This window comes from Thamnophis sirtalis, unplaced genomic scaffold (assembly GCF_051295495.1).
Source record: "Thamnophis sirtalis isolate CommonGarterSnake01/CBP01778 unplaced genomic scaffold, rThaSir2_p1.2 scaffold_6, whole genome shotgun sequence".
Classification (NCBI taxonomy): Eukaryota; Metazoa; Chordata; class Lepidosauria; order Squamata; family Natricidae; genus Thamnophis; species Thamnophis sirtalis.
Genome location: NW_028261386.1, coordinates 131157200 through 131183226, shown reverse-complemented (window position 1 = coordinate 131183226; position 26027 = coordinate 131157200). Strand labels below are relative to the sequence as shown.

At 40.9% G+C, this 26027-nt stretch overlaps 2 protein-coding genes across 3 annotated transcripts in view; one reads left to right on the top strand and one right to left on the bottom strand.

Moving 5' to 3' along the window:
- Positions 1–1364, bottom strand: part of ANGPT2 (angiopoietin 2) — a 51951-nt gene extending 50587 nt beyond the window's left edge. Inside the window, exon 1 of the mRNA XM_087718981.1 lies at positions 636–1364. Within this exon, the coding sequence (XP_087575107.1) occupies positions 636–926 (291 nt within the window). The 5' untranslated portion in view covers positions 927–1364. The remainder of the gene's footprint in view (positions 1–635) is intronic.
- MCPH1 (microcephalin 1) overlaps positions 1–26027 on the top strand; it is a 123567-nt gene that overhangs the window by 79767 nt on the left and 17773 nt on the right. The gene's annotated exons all lie outside the window — the stretch shown is intronic.

Genomic DNA, 26027 nt, shown 5'->3' with positions numbered 1-26027 from the left:
TGTAGTTCATAGATCTGTTATTCCACAACACGGTCAATGATATTCATATTTTGGACATTATGACCCAAAAGTTTTTGAACCTCAGATAGGGGAGTTACATGTCTTGCTTTTTAACCCCATATACCCAGTTGGTTTCCATTCCTTACAACTGGTGCACAGGTAGAAGTGCTTTCAGTTCACATCAGTGGGGATTGCTTGCTGATTTTTCACTACATGAGATAGCTTTTAATAGGTTTTCCGTTTGCAACCTGCTTATAATCCAAATCTAATTTAACCGGGACTAAATTTTGAATGGAACCGAATATCTGAAAATGTGACGCCAGATATAACTCAGGAGCATGGAGGTATGCAGACACCCACACGTGCAACAAGACTGCTATCAGAGCTTTTTTTTAAAAAAAAAAGTATAACATTTTAAAATATATGATTCGATGAATGACTCTGTGCAGGAAATAAGCTTCCTCACTCTGCATTCTTTTTCCTTATGCCTGTGACAACATGCAATGTTATTAACTGTTGGCAAAGTTGCTCACTAAGAATATCCGAATACTTTGCCCTGAAATATAACAGAAAAGGACATTAGTGCTCTTCAACGTGAGCTTCTACACAGGGCAGAAAAGATCATTTTTTGTTACCTTCATCAGCCACTGAGTGTTGTTTTCCAGCATGTTTTCCAGCAGCTGAAGCCTCTGGATGGAATCGTCGTACTCCAACGGGGCATCTCTTTGCACGGCGTTGGAGACATACGAGGAAGTGGAGGAAGACCGGCAATTGTCCATCTCGGGCAGAAGGAAAGTGTAGCTGCACAGTCCATGCTGGACTTGGTATTGCTTCTTGCCTAGAGTCTCCAGGCTTCTCCTAAAGGAATTGTAGCCTGCTATTAGGACAAGATTGCAACTCAAGAGAAAACAAAGAGCCACTTTCATCTTCTCCTCGGTAAGTGGGGGAGAAAAAAAGAATCAGCCGGCTGAACTTTTGTCAAAGATTCAGATGGATCCAGAGAGTCTCCTTGAACAGTCAAATCAGCACCCCGGTGACATGTGCAAAAGACAGGCGAAGGGCTTTCTTCCTGCGTTCCCCCACCCCGAGCGTGGCTGAAAGCAAACTGTCACAGGCAGATTTCTTTTTTCCTCAGCTGTTGCTCGATCTGTGCTCCATTTTCAGGTGTTGTGTTTTCATTTTTTTTCCACGCAGAGATATAGATTTTACAGAGATGTTGTAGGTACACCGGCAGTCCGCTGTTCTCCTCTTCAGAAGCGCTCCTCAGACAGCTCAGGAAGGCATGGGCAGCTAAAAAACACTCCTCTCTCTGCGGGTCTGTGTTATCTTTCTGCTGAGGACTGCTTTGGAAGGCAGCATGACGGTTCAGAGCATGCTGTTTTATTCCTGTCCTGAGTGGCAGGAAATCTGTCCAGGGGGAACAGGGGATCAGCTGCAAAGGGCAGTGTAAACTTCCTCAGTCAAGGGTCTGCGACATCTTTCACAGACCCCGAGACGTAACGCAACCCTTCTCTTAATGCAGGGCGTGTTTTACAGCGAGAAGACAACCATGCTTTTCGATACTTTAGAAGCAGTCACATAACATTCCTTTCTGTCTGGTTTGGGAAGATGGGGGGAAAAATCCCCTTGAGTTTCATCCTGCCGACATTGTGGGATTTCCTTAACGTTTTGTGTAAATGGAATCCTTCTTTCCGACAAGAGCAGACTTCCCTTTAGCTGTGGAAGAGAATTGGATGAATATTTGACCTAACATATTAAGAAACCCATTTACTGCTTTTAAGAGGTCAGTATATAGAACGCTGAGAGTTAATTTTAGGAGAAACGAACCATATGCTGAAGATCTCCCTTCTTTCTTCCAATTCCCCTCCTCCCCATCTCTTATAAAGGCAACTCACGAAGGCCTATTTATGTAGAGATCCTATATTTCAAATATGTATTCATTCGTTCATCCAATCAATCAATTTCTTCAGCCATCCAAAGCTTTCTCAAAGAAAGTCTCTGGGGCAGCTTACAATTCACAAAAATAGATTACAATTAAAATATCAAAAACATTTTAAAACAGTAAAAACACCGAAAACATCCAGGTTAAATATACATAGCAGCCAAGATACTTAACCAGTTAGCTATAGAACCAGGAAATGGTTCTTCGCACATTCAACAATCCAGGCGTGGGAACATAACCAGGTTTTTAGAGCTTTACAAAAGATTTGGGACCAGTCTAATCTCCGAAGGGAAGATGTTCCATAGAGCAGAGGTCACTGCCAAAAACCCTGTCTTCTCATTCCCATCTGCCAACCTTCTGGCTGATGGGATCTGTCAACATCTGTCAAGTTGGTTGGGTAGAGACCCAAGTACCCTGGTCACCAACCATGTGGGCATCCCAGATACTAACAGACGCTTTAGGATTTCTCTCTTCAGCCCCGCTCCAAATCCTCCGGGCCCCCTTTCCCCTCTCTCCTTCTAATGCCTTAAATAAATTAAAAAATCAAGTGAAAGGTTACCATAGGGTTACAAATTACATTATTTATAACATTCCATACGCTTCTGTCTCTTTTTTCCTTCTAAACTTTTCCCTAAAATTAATATGATGTAGAAGCTGTTAGAACTGATTGTCTTCCTCTTGCATATTTTAGTAAAAAAATGTTTTAGAAGAAATAGAGAAAAAAGTCAAACTTTCTTTTCTTTACCATCTTGCCCACTTCGATATCCTCCGTAGCCTTTGGGGCTATAATTTCCAGAATTCTTAAGTCAGCATTAACCTAACCAGATGTATCACCTTCAATAACTTCTGATTCTTAGGGCAAGCTTTCTAAAACTCAACCACTCTTCAGATGTACGGTGTTGGCTTTAACTTCCAGAAACTCCTCTGACGGCATGATTATTGCTAAAAATTCTGGTAGGTTGAATATTTGGAAACTACCAAGGTCTGGGAAGGCTTCCTCAGAGTATTTTGGAATTCCACCTCAGACATCAATATCTCTTGACTTCATACACCGTATTATTTAGGATAAGGTTTGAGCCGTAATACATACTGTATACAAAAATTACAAAAGGCTTTTCTAAGACTCTTTTTCGTCCTTAACAAAAATAACAAAAATCTGGAACGGAAAGTGGGAATGACTTATATGGCCCATTGACATACTTTCAGAAATATTTAAAAGTTCCTAGTTTGTAGTGTTAATAAAATGGGATTGTAATATATATATATGAGGAAGTGGTGGGATCAGCACACCAAGCCTGCTCCCAGAATCCTTGTGTGTGATGCCTCTATTTCTGCATTGCAGAGTTTCTAATCAGAGTTGGAAGATCCTAAGTATGTTCAGTGGAATTCATTTCAATTTCTTCAGATCTTCCCATTGGTCCCTAGAGGCATGCTGGAAGGAAGGGAAGGGAAGAAGCAGTATGTCTATGCCTTTGAACCTGAAGAGATGTCGACATCTCTTCTGCATATGTTTATTCAAATCCTTCTTCAGTGATGCCCATTGCTGAGCATATTCCTGGGCAAGCTTGTACATAAATAATTCCTATCTTTGTGAGCAACCTAAGAAAATTGCATAATTTGATAAAGGATGGTTGGAACCTGTCTTCCCTTTTAGCCAATAGTTGGGCTGTAGTGGAAGATTATAGGGAGGTGTATTTTATTACAAACATTGTTTGACTAGTCGTCAATTTAACTGTATTAATTGTTGTTCAGTTATTCAATCGCTTCTACTTTTCATGACACGATAGATACTGTACCATGATCCGTGGTGGCACAGTGGTTAGAATGCAGTACTGCAGGGTGCTGACTGTTGGCTGCCTGCAGTTTGGCAGTTCGAGTCTCGCCGGCTCAAGGTTGACTCAGCCTTCCATCCTTTCAAGGTTCTTAAAATGAGGACGTTGGGGACGGTTCACTGACAAAAGGGCGAAGGACAAAACCGCGCCCGACTAAACCGCGGTGACAAAACCACGTGCTCTAAAGCGCTCCGACGAATGAGCACTGAATCGCGCCGACAACAGTGCGTTGACAGAAGCGCGCTGTAAAATTAAACCTAAACCTAACCCTAAATATAACGCTAACCCTAAACGTAACTCTAACCCTAAACCTAACCCTTACCTTAACTTAAATCGCCCTTCTGCCGACACGCTGTTGTAAATCACCCTTCTGTCGATGTGCTGTTGTCGACACGCTGTTGTCGGTGCATTGATGACATCGCGGTTTTAGCGACGCGGTTTATTCGGGCGCAGTTTTTTCGTTTGCCCTTTTGTTTGGTCACAGTTGGGGACAATAGGCTAACTCTATAAACTGCTTAGAGCGGGCTGTAAAGCACTGTGAAGTGATATATAAGTCTAAGTACTATTACTATTGCTATTTGCAATCTGTCAGTAATTGCTGTTTTGCAAGCCTGCAAGCTCAAGCTTGTGACATTAGTGATAGTCTGTAGAGGGCTCTTCTATTACCTTTGATGTTTCTAGGCACCCGGCTCTTCTGCCCTGAATCTTGTGCATTGTGTCATATTTCTCCAGTAAATTGATTCTCCTTCACTTTCTCCCAGACAACTTCCCTTGGAGTCCCGTCTAAATAGCAATAGCAGTTAGACTTATATACCGCTTCATAGGGCTTTCAGCCCTCTCTAAGCGGTTTACAGAGTCAGCATATTGCCCCCAACAATCCGGGTCCTCATTTTACCCACCTCGGAAGGATGGAAGGCTGAGTCAACCTTGAGCCGGTGAGATTTGAACCGCCGAACTGCAGATAGCAGTCAGCTGAAGTGGCCTGCAGTACTGCACTCTACCCACTGCGCCACCTCGGCTCTTAAAGACTAGAAGCCTTGCTTACCCCCTCCCAATACAACTCAAGGGCAGCCCTAACAAGAGAATTGGAACCTACAGGAACCTCAATGTTTCATCCTCAGTCAACCTGATGACCTTAACATCTCCTTAACAAGGGACTCCCCCAGTTCTTTGCCTAACAAGAGAAATAACTCCAGATATATCAATGAGGACCTGCCTACCTTCCCCCAAATTGGGCAACAAATAGGATTGCCAAGAAACATAGGATTAAGTTTGATTGCAATGGATACTTCTGAAGTGTGTGGTAAAACAGAAGAGGAGCGGTAATGAAGGAATGCGGGATGAATGTGGATTGAATTCAAAATTGGATGAGTAGTAGGAAAAATATCTTGGGGCGGTGTGTCATATAGGGAGAATTAATGAGGGCTGAATCACAAAACAAATATATAATGAGGAAAGGAAATGGTGTGAGAGCTTAACAAAGACCAAAAGACGTGGTCGGAGGAATTGATGAGATTGCTATTAGGAGAAAGGTGAAAAGTTTAAAGACCAAAGAGGCAACATATGAAAAGAGTTTGAATGTGATGGAAGCAAGAGTGATTTGCAAGGTAGAAAAGTATGGTGAGGTACACTGAACATGGTGCTCACCTGTGCTTGGTTTGACTATATATATATTTTTTCCTTTTTAATTGTTCAGTTGAATATTCTGGACACCTTTTCTATACTTTGCATATTCTCTCTGTCTCTCTCTCTCAGCAGCAATCAAAAAATGTTCCAATAATGCTACCGTAGTTTAGACCAGTGGTCTCCAACCTTGGCAACTTTAAGACCTGTGGACTTCAACTCCCAGAGTTCCTCAGCCAGCAAAGCTGGCTGAGGAACTCTGGGAGTTGAAGTCCACAGGTCTTAAAGTTGCCAAGGTTGGAGACCACTGGTTTAGACAACATCCTCCATTAAGCATACTTTGGTTGGCCAACTATATTAAATTTTCTGCTAATAACTATACTTTCTTGAATTTGTTACACTAATTGGATCTTGGCCTCCAGAACAGTTGCTTTCTCACTGGTGTCATTGTTGAATGATTGAAGGAAGGAGAATAGTTGAAATCTCCCACATAGCCCTAGAATACAGTTTAACCACAGGAGCCGATGTGGTGAAATTGGTACAGTCAGAAGATAAATTCTTTGCCATAGTCTCTATGCTCTAAAATGTACTTCTTCGCCCACACTGCTAGGAGGTCTCCTAAGATTCCACCTCCCCAAATTATTATGAGCCAATATGCCACTGATAAACCCACATAATGATCCTTGTAAGTTTAATTTCTGCAGTGTTTGCATAATCGCTAAATAATTGACTCGGGTGTTTTGCTTGGCATCCAAAGTAAGCTTGATTACTTATTATTACGGTAAAAGTACAAATAGTCCTTGTTACCCATGGGTTCACACGCTCGCGGTTCCTGTAAAGAGACTGCTCGGGAAAATATAAAATGATCGGTTTTGCCATTTAGTGTAGTTTCAAATATTGGGTTTTGTTCTTTTTTAACTGTGGACAAAATGGAGGAAGGGTTTTTGTCCATAAATTAGGGTGGGTTTTTTTACTATCATTATGCATAGTTTCATTGTGAAACACTGGGGTCTATTGTATTGTATTGTATTGTATTGTATTTAATAGATTTATAGGCCGCCCAATCCTGGAGGACTCTGGGCGGCTTACAAAAAATACATTTTAAAAAATAAGGAATTAAAAAAAACCAGAGAAAACAGATTAAAAACCACATCATACACTCAATCTAGTCGGGGCTGGACCTCAGTCATGAGGTCAACAGCCCCAGGCCTGCTGGAATAGCCAGGTTTTGATAGCCTTTCGGAAGGCCATGAGAGTGGGTAGGGTCCGGATCTCTGGGGGTAGTTCATTCCATAGGGTCGGAGCGGCTACAGAGAAGGCCTCCTCCCGGGAGCCGCCAGCCGACATTGTCTGGCTGACGGCACCTGAAGAAGGCCCACCCTGTGCAATCTCATCGGCCGTTGGGAGGTATGCGGCAGAAGGCGGTCTCGCAGGAATCCAGGTCCTAAGCCATACAGGGCTTTAAAGGTAATGACCAGCACCTTGAATCGTGTTCGGAGACCAATAGGAAGCCAGTGCAGCTCACGGAGAATAGGTGTAACGTGGGTGTATCTTGGTACACCCAGTATCGCTCGCGCGGCTGCGTTCTGGACTAGTTGTAGTCTCCAAACACTTTTCAGGGGCAGCCCCATGTAGAGCGCATTACAGTAGTCAAGTCTTGAGGTGATGAGGGCGTGAGTGACCGTTTGAAGTGCCTCCCGATCCGGCAGTCCCCTGCTCTCTTAGCCTTTTTGAAAAGCAATGAAAACCTGGTTCTTCCTTACAAGGGAAATATGCCTGAAGCCTAGGAAAATTGTTGGATATGAGGGGATATTGGGGGATAGGAGTTTTTATGCTGGTTTTTATACTTTTTAATTGCTTTAGGGTTGAAAGCCATCCGGGGTTATGAATATGTCAAATGGGTGGATATGTTATGTTACGTTCCATTATTATTATTTAATAAAAATATTATTTAGAATCATGAGGCAGGAGTGGAACCCATATAAACAGTGCCCGCTCTTATTTCTCTGTGAAGAAACCTCATCAACAAAAATCATCCAAGAAATGTTCGTTATGCCGTTAATGAATTAAATAAAATGACATTTATTTGCATGGAAGTTTTCTTACTGATCTACAGAAATATTATACTGTATGCATATATAGCTATTACTTGCTTCTTTTTAAAATATATCTTGTCTCTGAAAGCTCATACAGCAAATGAGTAGCTGTTTTCGGGAATGCTGGTGGTATCTTCCAGCATTTAGAATTTATCTTTATAAAAATACTAGGGCTTTACACATTTTTCAAAGAATTTGAAAAGTAGTGACTTGGACCTCCCACAAGCACAGCACGGTACTTTTCCACACTTTATTAAAATAATATGACATTTTAGAGCTGAAGATATTGTTATTTGAAGGAGTCAACTTATTAAAGTTAATGCAACTTTTAAGGAATAGGAGAGAATTACTGTAGCACTTCATCCAAATCGTTTTTGAAGCAGACTTAGCCTCATAAAGAGGTTACCACTTTTCTTGTTTCCCTCTGTTCATGAGATAGAGGTATAAATGGCTAATATTTTGGACATTCAAATAGAATATACTGTTTGTAGAATATCTGCAGTGGATACGGAATTCTATTTTTGCTTATGATTGTGCTCAGATCCCATAAGTAGCGATGCAGATGGAGAAATGAAAGAACATTTAGCTATGAATGCTTACAGAAGAATGCTGCTCATTTAATGTCTATATATGCATAGAAACTGATTAGAAGAGAATATTTGTTGTTCAGGGTTGAACCGTGGAGTCCTTGGTGCTCTCTGATTTTGATGGTTTTCTTGCAGATGTTTCGTTACTCAACTAAGTAACATCTTCAGTGCTGGCATTGTAGCTACGTAGCACTGAAAATGCTCTCGAGTTGGGTAATGAAATATCTGCAAGAAAACATCTAAGTTCAGAGAACGCCAAGTACTCCCCAAACTGATTAGAGCCTGGATGTGATTTTTTTTTTCGTGTTCAAAAGTTTTATTTCTTTTAAGACAAACATTTCATCATTCCTCAATTAGTAAGACATCGAAGTACAATTTTTTGTATGTCAAAATAATTCTAGTTTACCACCTGGATGTGATTTCTTATGCCACTATCCACACATTACAAAGCGGTAATTAAGATATTCATGCAGAGGCAATGGAGCGGTTTCCCAAATAGATGCTTTCTGATGATGCTTACTGTATATACTCGAGTATAAGCCTAGTTTTTCAGCCCACTTTTTGAGGTGAAAAAAGCCGCCTCGGCTTATACTCGAGTCAGTGAAAAATTTGCCTGAAATGGAGGAGAAAAAGGGGCGGGGCCATGCCGCTGGGTGACGCTCGTGAATGGCCCAGCGCCCCTGAGTTTCCCCTCCCTCTGTGTCAGTTTGCCGCGCAGCGTGCACCGCACCATCCCCCCTCCTCACGTTCTAATGTAATGCAGGGCTGTCTTACGATTCCCCTTCTTCCCCCTCCTGCCGCTCTGCAACGATGTCCCACCTCCTCCTTGTTATGGCAAGCAGCCACATAGCGATGTCCCACCTCCTCTGGTACAGTGATCCAATGTTAGGAATCACTGTGCCGTGTGTCATAGGAGGCGGGACATCATCATCACAGCGGGACATCAGCATCATGAGGTGAGTGAAGTATTTCATTGAATACACCGGTATTGTGTGATAATAATTTGTTATGCAGAGCAAATTTTTACAATGGCTACTGTATATTTAATGGGCACAGGCAGGCTGTATATGTTATTCAATGGGCAATGGCATTATTGGTATCTATTTTTATTTTTGAAATTTATCGGTAGCTGCTGCATTTCCCACCCTAGGCTTATACTCGAGTCAATAACTTTTCCAGGTTTTTGTGGTAAAATTAGGTGCCTCGGCTTATATTCGGGTCGGCCTATACTCGAGTATATACGGTATTTAAAGACATCCTTATTTAAAAGGTAATCTGATCACCAGAAATAAGAGCAGTGACAAGCCACACAGGCATTCTGAATTTAAACCTACTGCACGGAAAGACTCTTCTGAAAGGCCACCGATTGTAAGATGTTGAAACAAAATAGGTTTTGTCTAAAGTCTGGAACTTCATTGCTAATTTTAAAGTTAGCTAGCACGTAACGTTGGTAGCAGCAGGAGTAACTTCTTAACATCAGAGGATGGGTCTGTCGACATCATTTCCCTGTTATTTTAGCCAGACCCCCCTGCCACAGGAAAGAGCCAGCACCCACAGACAGTCTATTCTGTGTACTAAAAGATGGAATCTTCTCCCCAGGGACCAATTTTAGATAGCCCATTTTGTGTTTAAAGTACAGATTAGAATTTATTCCTTTTTCGGAAAAAGAAAAGAAAGTATTTACTCAGCATGCCTGTCTTACAAAATTTGGAAAAATCTTTGAAAAAACTGGCTCTCTCCCCCTCCCCACCAGCACTAGGCCAACCTGGTACATGACCTGTTTTACGGGGTAGGATATGAGTTGCTTCTTGTAGAGTGTGTGTTACTGAGTTGTCTTAATAGTTTGAAGCCTGTGTTAGCATTTGCAGTGATAGCCACTAGCTTTAAGAGGCAAATGTAATCAAGTAAGCAAATTCCTATTCCTTTTAAAGTGTGGGCCCCTGCCATAAGAGCCGAGGTGGCGCAGTGGTTAGGGTGCAGTACGCAGGCCCCTTCAGCTGACTGTTGTCTGCAGTTCAGCGGTTCTAAACTCACCGGCTCAAGGTTGACTCAGCCTTCCATCCTTCCAAAGGTTGGTGAAATGAGGACCCAGACTGTGGGGGCGATATGCTGACTCTGTAAACCACTTAGAGAGGGCTGAAAGCCCTATGAAGCGGTATATAAGTCTAACTGCTATTGCTATTGCTAAGGGAGAATCCCCTTGAGATATTGCATTGGAGCTTCCCAGGATTGGAGCCCTTCAGGGAGATTGGACTGCAACTCCCAGAATTCCTAGAGAGCCTGACTATTTAAGCACATTAATAGAGCCGAGTTGGCACAGTGGTTAGGGTACAGTACTGCAGGCCACTTCAGCTGACTGATATCTGCAGTTCAGCGGTTCTAATCTCACCGGCTCAAGGTTGACTCAGCCTTCCATCCTTCCGAGGGGGGTGAAATGAGGACCCAGACTGTGTGGGGCGATATGCTGACTCTGTAAACCGCTAAGAGAGGGCTGGAAGCCCTATGAAGCGGTATATAAGTCTAACTGCTATTGCTATTTTGAAGCCAGTCACCATCACTGTAGAGGCCCTTAGTCAAATGCCAGGAGGTCTAGGGTGAGTAAGGAAATAAGGACATAAGGAAACGGAAGGAAATAAGGCAATAAGATGAAAAGTACAGTTTTCCAGATGTATTGCAAGCAATCGATGTTCTTTCCTCGGAGTATTGGTGATGTTATCCATTCAGTCATGTATGACTCTTTGTGGCGTGGTCTCTCCACATCTTCCAATCTTTGCACTACTACTTTGAGTCGTTCTATGCTCTGGCTAGTACTAGCTTGGATGGTGTCCAGTCACTGTCTTCTTCAATGGCTTGGTTTCCTTTTGCCACTAACTCTTCCAAATATAATTGCTTTCTCTAGTGAATTCCCCTTCATGACTTGGGTAAAATAAGTAAGACACACTTTTGTGATAGCCTTTTAATAACACAACCCATTCAGACAACCTGGTAAAACCTAGGGAAAGGGAATATGAAAAGATCTTAGGCCTAACGAGAACATCATGGTGAAATACTGCATGAAATATAAATCTGAAGTTCTTCCTTCAGATATCATACACAACAATAACCATACAATGAAAGTAAAGTGGGAGAAAAAATAATTATTTAGGTAGCTAGGCCTAAGATAATGTTAAACAATAAAATAAAAGCTTTGCAACCTGTTAGCACTTATAATTTCCTGCTCCTTAGTCTTATTTGATGGGCAGGTAGAAAAACATTTTTTTGCAAAAATTTCTGGCTTCCGAGGAGGAAGCATAAGCCTAGTGAAAAAATATAGAACAATATGGCATGATTTGTGGTCAGGGTTTCCTGAAATTAAGGTCCAAACTATTTCACAATCCCGGGTTGACGCTTATGAGAATCCTACAGGTTTTTGCAGCTGGTATGCAGAGCAATTTCTTCTCCAAGAGTTGTTTGTTAGTTTGTTGTTGTTTCCATCTACTCAGTCATAAGCCTGAATGAAAGTTTTTAACAATACCTGAATTAATACTTATGGTCCACTTTGGTCGTTTGCTTATAACTGCCTGTATAGCAACAGTATTTTCTGATTGTGAAATACTGCACAGAGGGATTTATTTCTAAGTAAAGATGCAAGGTTCACCGACAAATGCACCCACAACAAAAGCCCGCCAACAAAACCGCGGCGAGAAAACCGCGATGTCGAAATCGCGCCCACATAGGCGCGCCGACAAAAGCGCGCCATCAAGAAACAACGCGAAAACAACGTAAGAACCCTAATCCTTACCCTAAGCCTTACCTTAACCCTAATCGCGCTTTTGTGGGTGCAGTTTTGTGGGTGCGCTGTCGACGTCACGGTTTTGTCGGCGCGCTGTTGTCGGGCGCAAATTTGTCGGGTCCCGAAGATGCAAAAGAAGTAAAGATACAAAAGGAAAGAGAAAGAGAAAAGCAACAGTTGTAACCTCGGCTCACTCTTTATTTTTAGTTGCTTCCTTTTCCCATCTTCTCTCGACAGCATCACATTCCTTTGCCGTAGCAAAGCAATTGCTTATTTCCCTTTCATCTCCCTTTATTGGTGGTCTCTGAACCAGGATTTTGTCAGTTAAAATATAAGCCTGAGGCTTGCCAGTCAAGGTTCATTTATGCTGCAAATTGTTCAGACGGACTAAATTAGACCTTTTGCTCTGATCGCCTTAGAAAACGTCTTCCCAAAAAAATTACTTGCTAAGAAACCTTTTCAACCTTTATAGCAATCAGTTTTCCTTATTTAATTTAATTTAAAATTTAAGCTCTTTGTCTCATACAGGAATCTCAGGATGGCTTGCTGTACATTCCAAATACAATATTTCACCCCATTATTATTATTATTATTTTGTCTAGGTTTTTCTTGCTCTTTTCATTCTCTTTCTTTACCTCTACATCTTCCAGATTAATGGACTCGGGCTTAATTATTTTTTTACTAAAGACACATTTATATTTTCACTCAAAGAATCTTAATGGATTCAGACCTTAAAAAAGAAATTATAAGATTAGCAAATAGATTAGTAAGGAGATATATCTATTTCAGTATTTAAGTTTTAAGTCAAAACATATGAAACCAAAACAGAAAATCTCAAGCAACTTTTTTTGAACTTCCTTCTACGACCTTTTCGTCCTGCTAGATCAGCATTGGGATTTTATTGCAGAGTTAAAGAAAAGATAATTTAACGCTACAAATAGCACGGGGGGCGGGGAGACACTAAAAGCTCTGTTTTTAGGACATGCTTGATATTTAAAACAAGACCAAGGAATGTGCTTGTACATTTCCGTGCTCATAATATCTATTCCAATATTAAATATGACAGTTATCCATCCAACATTGTATTCTTTTGGGGATCCCATTAATTTCACAGGAAATCAACCCTTGTCCAGTTGAAAGCCATGAGATTTTTTTGGAGTTCAGTTGGTTGCAATTACCGAACCACAAGTAGAAAGAGTACAACGAAAGTGCTTATTTCCTTGTATTTTTATAGTTTTTGAAATACTATTTGCTTGAAACAGTTTTCCTATCTTTAAGTAACTTTAATTTTTGATAATGGGAAATCTTCAGCTATATGCACTTAATATAACACTTTTACTTTTTGCTATTGAGGTCAAATTACTAGATCCTGCCTGGGAAAAATCTAGATGATTATTGGATGGCTGCAAAGAACTATAATTTCTACTGAGAAATAGGAAGTATTATTCTTATGAAATTATTTGCTTTACTCTAGTAAAGTGCACAAATCTTTTCAGGCCAGATCTAATAACCTAAATAAGGCCATGACCCATTTTAGGAATATTTTTAATATATCCATGTTATATATTCAAAGGACTTGTCACGTATAATAGTTTTAAATTGCCGAGATAATGATTACTGCTACTCAATTACTACTATTGTAGTAATTTTGTCCAGAATTAGGTATGAAGTGCATCTTACAGAGACATTTTAGTCATGTTAATGTGATTTAATCCAGTGGTTCCCAAACTTGGCAACTTTAAGACTTGTGGACTTCAACTCTCTGGGAGTTGAAGTCCACAAGTCTTAAAGTTGCCAAGTTTGGGAACCACTGATTTAATCTACAGTTATTATATATCGTGTTTTCTCTACTAACGGTTTTGTTGATTTATGGAGAAAAAAGGCTGCCTTATTTTTCACAGGCATATATAGTGCGTCTTTTAAAAACCCTCTTAAGGGTTTACTCTTACTTTTGACTTTGAAGTCTCCCTCCCACACACACATACTTCATCCAGAAGAACTCTCCACCTGTTTTAAGCTGATATTCATTCATCAGTGGATATAAATACACGTTACCTCAACTCTGGAGTCATGCAGCTCATTAAAAAGTGATGTCACAAAAAAATTGAAAAGGAAGTGAGAACTTGCAGGAAAGGAATAAACAACCGTTCTAGAGCAAAAGGATGCTTATGGCAAGAATAAAGTAATTAGTTCCTGACATCTGTTTCCCTCGCACACAAAAAGGGCAGTCATACGTTAACCCCTTTTGAAATGAAAGCCGAATGTTTGTAGGGAGTGTTGATGTAGATTATGATGTCTATTAGTGTATTGTTCACAATGAATGCATTTCCTATAACCTAGATCCATCACCCCAGCTGGTTGGCCCAACTGAATTGTTGAATGACTAACAAACCTGTTGCGTTGAATAGCACTGAATAGGAAGATGATTGCAAAGGGATATCTTAGAATCTCATTAGCAATGATGGTTTTTTTCCCCACAATCGTTTGTGGCTAAAAGGAATATGTGGATCTAGAATCACAGAATCGGCTGGCGACTCCCTGGGGGAGAGCCCTCTCTGTTGCATCTCCAGCCCTCTGGAACAATCTCCCCGTGGAGATCCGGACCCTTACTACCCTCCCGGCCTTCTGCAAAGCCGTTAAGTCCTGGCTGCTCCAGCAGGCAGGGGGGCTCTCGAAATATCCAGCCCCTCGGAAATTGTGACTGTTGTGTATTTTAATATGTTGTTTGTGTATTATCCCCCCTCCCTTGTTTTATTGTAAGCCGCCCGGAGTCCTTCGGGAGTGGGCGGCATACAAATCAATAAAACTCTAAACTCTAAACATAAGAGAGGAGATTCCAGAGAGGTAGTATGCCTCATCCCAATTGCATGGAAGTCTTTTTTTTTTAAGTATATATTTATTCATCAAGTTTACATCTCACTGTTCTGAGTGGGCAGCTTACAACTAGCATTAAATACAAAAACATTAAGAGTAACATTAAAAATAACATTAACAATAACTACATAGTTTCCTTTCCCATCTCCAGATATTTATTTCTTCTTCAAAATTATATCTGACCTTCATTGAATAACTAGCCACAAACACTGATCAAAAGAATTGGCTAATTTGTAAATAACCTCTAAAATATTATCAGCGGTGCTCCTGCTTGTAAAACAGTAGTTTTTTTAAAAAAATCTGATAAAATCAAATCCAGTAGTATTGAACTTGCTTTGAACAAAGAACTTGCAATTTAAAAAACCCTGATGCTTGAAATTCCTTAAATTAGATTGTAGATAAGCAGTTTTCTTGTGTGAGTTTAGAAAATAAACTTTGATATTCAGGCAAAAGCTATAAATATTAATTGATTACTAAGGTGCTGAATACAGAGAACTGGTACACTTTTTTTCTAATTAATTAGAGTAATTGACATGCAATTAACCATAACCTTTCCATAACAGGAATATTGGCTTGTTGAAGAAATAAAAGCATACATGTAATATATCAAACGTCTACTTATGCGTATTATTAGAAGTAGCTTTTATTATATGGCTTTTTATACTTTTATCACTAAAGTCCTGGGTGCCAGAGGAAGGTATGCTGGGAATCTTAACAGCAGGCTGTACATGGTATGGTGGGGCAAGATAGTTGCAAGCACTCCCACTTCTAACTTTTAATACAGGTAGTCCTCAACATACAACCACAATTGAGCCCAAAATGTATGTTGCTAAGTGAGACATTGGTTAAGTGAGATTTGCTCCATTTTGAAACCCTTTCTTGCCATAGTTGTTAAGTGAATATCGCAGTTGTTAACTTAGTGGCACAGTTGTTAAGTTGGTTCTGGTTTCCCCATTGACTTTGCTTGTCAAAATTTTGCAAAAGATGATCATATGATCCTGGGACATTGCAACCGTCATAAATGTGAGTCAGTTGCCTGAATTTTGATCAGGTGACCACGGAGATACTGCAATGGTCATACGTGTGAAAAAATGGTCATAAGCCACTTTTTTTTCAGTGATGATGTAACTTTGGACAGTTACTAAATGAACTGTTGTAAGATGAGGATTCCCTGTATTCAACCCTAGATCATCAGATCCTAAGTACTTGTTGGCCACCAACAAGTACTATTGAACACCAGGCTGGTACATAATGAATTCCTACTGGGTGAGGTCATCCAATAGTTTGGGATTGAATATCATCTGTTTGATCCTGGGCTAACAAAATGTTGTTATCAATGCTCTGTTCCTGACTCAAGATCAACCCCAGCAGGATCAAGTGGTTTTGAATATTTGACTCACAAGATCCTGGAGAATTTTCATCTTTGGCCCTAAAGTGACCATTTGTCCCTGCTATTTTCAGCCCGTCGCATACAATCAAGTGGAGTTGGCAAGAATCGGACCTTCTCAGTTGCAGTATCTGTCTTTGCAACGGCATCTCCACAGAGACTTCATGGCTTCAATTCAGTTCTTGTTCAATCAAAACTTAAATAGGTTTTCCCATAGGTCTTGGGCTAAGGTAGATGGCTTATGGGGATATGCATATTAAATTGTATGTTTAAATATGCACCGTCCAGACATTATTGCTCTTTCCTCATTGTTTCACTGTTTGTGCATAGAATTTTTTTTTAATTTTCCATTTTCATAGCATATAATCACATGTATACTATTACATAGTCAATATCATGTTGTATTATTAAGTAATTACATCAGTTCATCTTACCATCAACTACCAAAAGAAAAAAAAAGAAAAAAAACAGTTATTGGCTCTTCTGCTCTCCATACACCATATTTATCCAACACTTTCTTCCCCTTCTCTCCTCTCCCTTTCTACATCCTTTCTTCCCTCCATCATTTTCTACTCTACTTCCCCTTCCTCTCCTTCTCCTCTCTCCCCTTACCACTCCTCCTTATAGCCCTCATCTTCCCCCCTCACCCTCTCTCCTATCCCTCTCTTCCTATCTTTCTTCTCTCCTCTGCTTCCCACTCTTCTACATCCTGTCTTCCCTCCATCATTTTCTACTCTACTTCCCCTTCCTTTCTCCTTCTGCTCTCTCCCCTTACCACTCCTCCTTATACACCTCATCTTCCCCCCTCACCCTCTCTCCTGTCCCTCTCTTCCTATCTTTCTTCTCTCCTCTGCTTCCCACTCTTCCTCTCATTCACTTGGTGTGTTTCAGCTTCTGAGCAAACTCCCTTTTGTGTTGATGGTATTTATAATTCCATTTCAATATACATAAAAAAAGAAAAAATAGCAGTATACATGTACAATCATAATACCTTAAAGTCCAACACCCCTCCTCCAACTTAGTAAACTCCGCTCCCTCCCACCCAACCCCCCCAACCTTCCACCACCACCACCCCGACTTCCCAGAACCAATGCAAGGTATAAATCTTTAACAAAAACAGTTTAAGCTATTTTGGTATTATGTGCCATCCTGAGACTGGAATCCAACAGCCTTATTTAATTTGACAAACAGAGTGTTCATTATATGAAAGCAGTTCCACGCTTATCTCGTATGCACATTATTTACAGATAAGCCATTGTTTTCTAAGGTTAATATAAATGAGATGAAATTAAGTTAGCTACCAATGTTAACATGGTTATATTTAAAAGATTCTGACTCAAAAGATATGAAGATTGGGACTTTTTACATTTTATATTCTTTTTAGTCCTGTTAATCGTGTTTTCCACACAATCTACTGTAGTGATGACAGAAACATTTGGAGAAACAAGTCTGTAGAATGTACTATAGATAGTTATCCTGTATCATAGAAGAGAAAAATCATATTTTGTCAATGTTAGACCCTGGCTGCTTTTTAGGAATCTTTATTGGGTCCTGCTTATCACTCATTTGGCATGCTATTTTCAGCAATAAAAATGATAACACTTCAGCTTTTGGGGGGTAAAAAAATAAGGATTTTGGAGCTCTTAAATTAGCTGTCAGATTTAATCCTAAAAAGCCAAAATGGTAAAGGCTTAATTGATTTTATTTGCTACGCTGAATCCAGTGAGAGCTGAAGCTGGCAAATGCAGAAATAAAGGAATCTGAGACCAAATAAACCAGTATCTATACTTTGCAAGTGCTTTCAACATCTAAGGCCAAGAAATGGGTGGCAGAAAGTCTGTAATCACGCAAGAGTTGGAAAAGAGATGTAGGATGAAACTCAAGGTCAACATGGCCAGATTCAAATGGTTACATTGATGTCTGTTATCTTAAGAGCTTCTTTTGCATGTGCAGGACAAGGAGCTGATCTATCTGAGACCCACCCTTGAATCTTCCACCGCTAAACTAGAGCCACCTTGATCTAGTGATTAAGGCAACAGGCTATAAAGCAGGGCGCTGTGAGTTTAAGTCCTTCCTTACCCATGAAATACACCTGGGTGACTTTGGACCAGTCACTGTCTCTCAGGCCAGCTACCCATAGTTCCTTGGGTAGATAGGTAGTTGTTGTGGCCCAGCAGGAGCCGTTGGAGCTGCCACCAGACTCCGACAGTGAGGGGCCCTATGAGTCGGCTCTGGAGGATGTGGAGGACCCTCGACAGGGTTCTAACTCCGAGCAGGGTGCAGAGAGGCTGGTTGGCCACCAGGAGGCACCTGAGCCTTGGACCAGTGGGGAGGAACCAAGGAAGAGTGAGCCGGATGTCAGCAGTGGGGAGGAGCCAAGGGAGTTGTTCCTAGATGCCCGGCACCAGAGAGCTGATAGGCGTAAGGAACAGTTACACAGTTACAGGAGGTAATTGCACTCAGCTGGTGGTAATTAGGCTCCTCTGCAGACTATAAAGGGACTGCTTGTGCACACGCCCCTTTTGCAGAAGTCAACACATTAACTAACGTTGGAGAACAGTATTGTGAGCTTGGCAGGCTGGATTGCTGCCACGGCTTATCTGTGCTGGACTGCTGCCAGGGCTTGTCTGTGCCGGTTTCCTGCCAAGGACCTGTCTGTCTGTTAATAAATTCTGTAAAGTATCTTTGGCTCGGAGCGTTTTGGTGTGGGATGAGGGGTCAGAACAGGTAGATATATATATACATTTGTTAAATAAATAAAACAAAATAATGAGGAACTTTCTGCCAGCCAGCCAAGGAGTTCTCTCATATTTCCCCCAAAATAAGGGGGAAATGCATCTAATGCATCTTTTGATGCAAAAATTAATATAAGACCAGGTCTTATTTTCAGGGAAAGACGGGTAGTTGCCCATCAAGTAGTAGAACTTTATAATAACGTTAGGTAAAACTACATAAGTGTCAGTCCGTTGAAGTGGGCCAGATCGGGAAATAGTGCAAGGAATAAAGAAATGTTATGTTCTTATGTAGGGTATTACAGGGGGAAAAAATATTAACAGCCATATTGAAATCTCTTGCTCTAGCTTCCAGCTTTCCCACAACTGAGTTATAGAGTTTGGGATTTTTATTTTTTTATTTTTTGCCTTGACTGTTTCTGCAAAGCTTCTTCGAGGTTATCTATGTATTCTACCCTTGATTGAAACTCAACAGGTGTTGAATCTAGCATTAAGGCATCTTCTGCACATGTCTTTGAAAATCAACATCTTTAATAACATGGAATTTGCTTCCAAACAAACATGCAGGATGAGCACCCCAGTAATCATTTGGGCAGCCACATCTCACTGGAGTTTGTTTTTCAGCTTTATCGTTTTGATCCAGAAAAACCCTCCTCCTTAAACTAACAGTGTGGTTCCTCAGTATAATAGATTGTTATAGTTTTATACATTTCCAAACAAAGAAGATATTTGTCCGTGAATCCTGCTTTTGTGTTTCCAGGTGCAGCTGTTCAAAATGTTAGATAGGAAAAGGACTTGCTATTGTTTCTGTACACTATTGGATATTATAAACCGTGTGATAAATTTTTGCTAAGACAAAAAGCGTATGCTCCCTAAATTCTCTAGCTTGTTATTACTAAAGAATGCCCCCCAAAAAAGAACTATATTCTGCACAGGCTATATATTACTGCAATTAAAGATTAATGTCTGTTGTTTATTTACATTTTCATCCTAAAAAGAAATCCCTACAGATTCGGAGGAATGTCGAAACGTTTTTCTTTATATTTTCCTACATACTTTATATTAGCATATTAAATATAATAATGGTAGCACTAACATTTGGTTACAATTATTAGGAACATGCAAAACATTTTGCTCTTCAGATGCCTCAGTCTCAAAATGGTTATTTTGAGTATAACATAGACCATAAAGCAACGTATGTATTTTTCCTTTTGGGTACAATTAGCCCTCCATTTATGACCAATCACTTAACAACTATTCAAATTACAACAGACACCCCACCCCACCCCAAAAAATAGCCTGCATTTATGACCATTTGCAACACCTCACAATCGGCTAATTGCAATGTTTTTTGCCAAAAAGCTAGCATTTACTTCTAGTTTTTGGCAAAAATTGTAGACAATGGGTCCGCTGTGTTAACTTACCAATCATGGGATTCACTTTAAAATGTCATAAAATCAAGTTGCTCACATGTTGCTAACGACCAGTACGACTTATGCCATAAGTCTGGATTCAATCACAGTCATAAGTCAAGGACTACCTATATGCAATAGAGCACGGTTCACCCACAAAAGGGTGAACGACAAAAGCGCGCCTGACTAAACCGCGGTGACAAAACCGCGAGTTCTAAAGCGCGCCGACGAATGAGCGCTGAAGCGCGCCGACAACAGCACGCCGACAGAAGCCTGCTGTAACCCTAACCCTAAACTTAACCCTAAACCTAACCCTTACCTTAACTTAAATCGCGCTTCTGTCGGCGCGCTGTTGGCGTGTTGATGACCTTGTGGTTTTAGCGCCGCGGTTTTGTCGGCGCGCTTTTGTCATGCGCGCATTTGTCGGGTCACGATAGAACACATTGCTTTTTTCCAAATGTGAAACAAATCTCGTTTTTGAACGGCATCATCTCTGTGTTAGGGCATGGCACCAAATTTGGGCCGTTGTTCCACGACTTGCAACTGGGATTTTTTTCCCAAACTTCCTCCATCCCCCTTCGTACTGTAGGAGGGTCCGATTAGGTCCCTGATGCTACTGGTTTAGATTAGATGAGGGGATGTTGTGGGAATGGAGTATTAAGGGAAAGGAAGCACATTCCTATCGAGAAAATGGCTTGCAGCTGTTTCATTTCTCAGCTAGGCAGTAAACTGCTGTATTTTGAAAAACCTTGCTATGAGTTCATATAAATGGATGGGTAGGTGGTGGCTGTTTTATAAATTCAAAAGACTGTCTGCTTGCTAGTTTGCATCACCTCCAGCTATGGTGAAAATGATGCTAGTGAAGTCTTGGAATGGTTGACTGGAGTTTGAGCTGAATGTTTCTTGTGCCTTGTAGCAGTTTTAACATTATTCATGCAATGGAGAAATGTCAACAGTCTCTCTCCATTTTGACAGCCAGAAGCCACTTCAAGTGCACGCAGAAATGTCTTGAAAAGGGGGGAAAAAAGAGTTGCTTTTGCTGAGTTTGCACCTGGCAAGCAGACTGCAAAAAGAAAGAAAAACTCCCCCAAATACCAAGCTGAAAATGCAAAAACCATAAGGAAATTTGTCAAGAGAGATGTATGGAAAAGAATATTTTTTTTAAAAAAAAAAACTGCTTGCTTTCCTTTTCTGTAATGTCTTGGTTGGTGACTTAAAGAAACTGAAAAGACCTTTGTCCCTTCTGATGTGGAGGGGTTTTTGATAACAGGTACCGACACATCTGATTTGGTGAGAGAAGAGTAGTGTGTTTCCATATTTATCTATGTGGAATTTTTAAAAATGCCCAAATGTATGCAATTTGGTTGGTAGGCATCCTTTAATATGGGCTACAAATCTATTACTTTAGAAGTTAGTGTGTAATAAGGCAATGCAGCACTACAATGTAACTTGCGAGACCGCCTACTGCCACATTCCTCCCAACGGCCGGTGAGATCCCACAGGGTGGGCCTCCTTCGGATGCCGTCAGCCAGACAATGTCGGCTGGCGGCTCCCCGGAGGAGAGCCTTCTCTGTGGCTGCTCCGACCCTTTGGAACGAGCTACCCCCAGAAATCCGGACCATACCCACTCTCATGGCCTTCAGGAAAGCTGTTAAAACCTGGCTATTCCAGCAGGCCTGGGGCTGTTGACCTCATTGTTGAGGTCCAGCCCCGATCACAACGAATGGATGTGTGTTGTTTTTAACCTGTTTTTATTTTCATTTTTATTATTTCTTTTTTTCCTTCGTTGTAAGCCGCCTGGAGTCCTCCGGGATTGGGCGGCCTATAAATCGTACAAATAAATAGATAGATAGATAGATAGATAGATAGATAGATAGATAGATAGATAGATAGATAGATAGATAGATAGATAGATAGATAGATAGATAGATAGATAGATAGATGATAGATAGATAGATAGATGATAGATAGATGATAGATAGATAGATAGATAGATAGATAGATAGATAGATAGATAGATAGATAGATAGATAGATAGATAGATAGATAGATAGATAGATAGATAGATAGATAGATAGATAGATAGATAGATGGATGAATGGATGAATGGATGAATGAAATATAAACAAAAGTGTACAATGATCAATTACGGCAACCGTTACCTATTCACATTCACCCATACTTTAAGCAATGTTATTTTTCTACCCTCATAAAGCTAATGAGAAAAAAAGTGTATTTCATCCTTTTTTAAAAAAATAAAAATTCAGGGGTTCAAACTCCAATTACAATTCTAAATGGAATGTATTCCAAAGGTGATAGATGAAAAAAAGCCAAACTTGAAGTGATCATTTTAACGTAAAAAAAATTAACCGACCCGGATTACACAGTCAAACCACATGGACAGAATATGAAGCAGGATCAAATTATTCAGATGACTAGGATAGCCTATACAAGGTATCCAGGAAGTCAACACTCAAAGTTTGAAATTATATCCTCAAAATCCAACCAGTTTAAAGATTGGAGAAAAATAAACATAAGGCTCAATTGGAAGAGATCCTGAACGTTAAGCCCAGGAAACTCTATAAGTAAACTGCTGTAAATAATCCAGGCAAGACAACACCAATCTGTGATTAAAGTATGATTACACTAAGTAAGATCTGTATCACCAATTATGTTGCTGTGGCTATGATGCCGCTTTTTATTATGACAGGAGCAGAAGATATCTGGATAGTGTTGCCATAGTTAGGATAGTTAAACGGGGGGGGGGGGGGGGGGAGGGGAGAAGTCATATAATCCAAAGGCAATTATTGAATAAATATCAATGAACCTAAAACTAAGCACTAAAGTATACTCACAAATAATTGGAAGGTAGGGGAGTAAGAATCATGCCACGTAGGAAAGATAGGAAGGAGAGGAGAAAGGAGAGGAATAGGAGAAAGGGAAAGGCAGAGGAAGAATGGGAGGGAATGTAAGAGTAGGAAAGAGGGGAGGAAGGGGAAGAAGAGGGGAAGAGTAAAGGGGAGGAAGGGGAAGGAGAGGAGGAAGGAAGGAAGGAAGGAGAGAAGAAAGAGAAGAAAGGGGGTAGGAGGGAGGGAAGGAAGAAGAGAAGAAAGGAGGGAAGGAAGGAGGGAATGTAGGAGAGAAGGAAGGGGGGAAGGAAGGAGGAAAGGAAGGAGAGAAGGAAAAAAGAAAGGAGGGAAGGGGAGGGAGGGAAGGAAGGGGAGAAGGAAGGGGGGGTAGGAGAGAAGAAACGAGGGAAGGAAAGAGGGGGGGAGGGAAGAAGAAGTAGGACTGTTGTAAGATAAGATGGATCTATGGGATGTTAAAAAAGCAATCTTCAAGTATATTGTCAACAGTAGGGAAAAATTGTTATAAATACATATTATTAATAACAGTTATGAGATCATATAATTGTGAATGTATATATGAAATTGATAAAATAAAAAATAAATAAATAAAAAGAATCATGCCACGTAGCGAAAAAAATGGAACAGGATAGATAGGGGAGAACCTGATGGGGGGGAAACCAATCAGCAATAGCTAAAGAGTTTCAGAAGGACTATAGAATTGGGGATTGAGGGTGTCCAAAGCTAGAGAGAAGTCCAACAATGCCAATCCTGATGAACAAATATTAGTCTTAAAGCTCAGCAAATCATGAGCAATCCCAACCATTGCCATTTCTGTTAAATGAACCATATTCAGCTTGACTCAAATGTCTTAAAAGTTTTGATTTTTTTCTGATGAAACACCAAACACATAAGAAGTTTTGAATTTTGTTTGCACAGTACTCAGTCACCTTGAAAGTCTTTGACCAAGTTCAAAAGAAAACACTTTTTTGGCTTTGTGTCCACTCCTAAAACTATTCAATATAGGTTGCTAGCGTTGATCCCTTTTTGCCTTTTGCATCTCTCTCGCCTCTTGGTTAATTATCTTCAATAGCAATAGGGTGCAGTACTGCAGGCCACTTCAGCTGACTGCTATCTGCAGTTCAGCGGTTCTAATCTCACCGGCTCAAGGTCAACTCAGCCTTCCATCCTTCCGAGGTGGGTGAAATGAGGACCCGGACTGTGGGGGCGATATGCTGACTCTGTAAACCGCTTAGAGAGGGCTGAAAGCCCTATGAAGCGGTATATAAGTCTAACTGCTATTGCTATTAAAGACCTCTGATTTTGGATTGAATTTCTATTTACTAGCCATTACCGAGTCTATTTCTGAGTCCATCTACCTTATATGTTCAGAATGCTATTTTTCCACAAGCACACTATGTAACCAAGATAGCAGGTTTTTTACTCTAACCACACACAAAACATGGTTTTGGACACACAAAAAATGCTGAAAACTTGTGAGGGAAAGATATTGCCTACAAAATAGTGAAGATGGCATTATCTCTAGGGCAGTGTTTCTCAACCTTGGCAACTTGAAGATGTCCGGACTTCAACTCCCAGAATTCTGGCGAATGCTGGCTGGGGAATTCTGGGAGTTGAAGTCCGGACATCTTCAAGTTGCCAAGGTTGAGAAACACTGCTCTAGGGATTGCAACACAATACAATAAGGAGCTTTGCCTCATGACCCCCTTTTTTGCCTTCTTCCCTCTCTCTGTTATTTCCTATTATCGAACTGAGCCCTGTCGATGGCCTCATGACCCCCTTTTTTGCCTTCTTCCCTCTCTCTGTTATTTCCTATTATCGAACTGAGGCCTGTCGATGGCCTCTTATTGAGCTCTATAAATTAAGAGAGTAGCGAGAAATTAATCACATTGCAAATAATTTGCTCTTGGGGCAAGCCTATCCCTCTAGGGCAGGCGCATAACAATGGTCTTGTCCTTCTCTTGGTATCCAGTAAAAGAATCGGGCAGTGCAATGTTCTTCAGATGTTTGCTATGTCTGCGATGAATGATGCTTGTTTTTGCGAGGACTTTAATTAGAACGTTTTTACATTTGCCAAAGAAAACGTTGGACTCCAGACAAAACTGAAATGGTAGGAACAGGGCTTGATGTAATAGCTGCTTTGCAAAGGAAAGCCAACATGTTTGGTATTTTGCTGAAACAGGAAGTTCAGCAATCCATTAATAACAGTCACACACAAAAAAATTCTCAGGTGCTAGTTGAGTCATCCACTCTTGAATATAATCACATTCTCTCCGTTAAAAAAAAGTTTTATCTTCATTTGGGAAGAAATGAGGAGGAAATTAGGCACCCTTTTACATTTTTTAACAAGATCTCACAGGATGGGCCTCCTCCGGGTGCCGTCGGCCGGACAATGCCGGATGGCGGCCCCCCAGGGGAGGGCCTTCTCTGTAGCTGCGCCAGCCCTGTGGAACGAACTACCCGTAGAGATCCGGACCCTTCCCACTCTCTCGGCCTTCCGAAAAGCCACTAAGACCTGGTTGTTCCGGCAGGCCTGGGGCTGTTGATCAATGTCCAGCCCCACCTAGACCGTGGCACGACATAACCGCGGTAGACTAAAGCGCGCCGACAACACCGCGGTGCTAAAACCGCGATGTCAAAATCGCGCCCACAACAGCGCGCCCACAACAGCGCGCCAGCAGAAGCACGATTTAACTTAAGGTAAGGTTTAGGGTTAGGTTTAGGGTTAGGTTTAGGGTAGGTTTAGCGTTAGGTTTAGGGTTAGGTTTAGGGTTATTTTTAGGGTTATGTTACAGTGCGCTTCTGTCGGCGCACTGTTGTCGCGCGGTTTTGACGGTGCGGTTTTGTCACCGCGCTTTAGTCACACGCGCTTTAGTCTACCGCGGTTTTGTGGTGGAACCCAC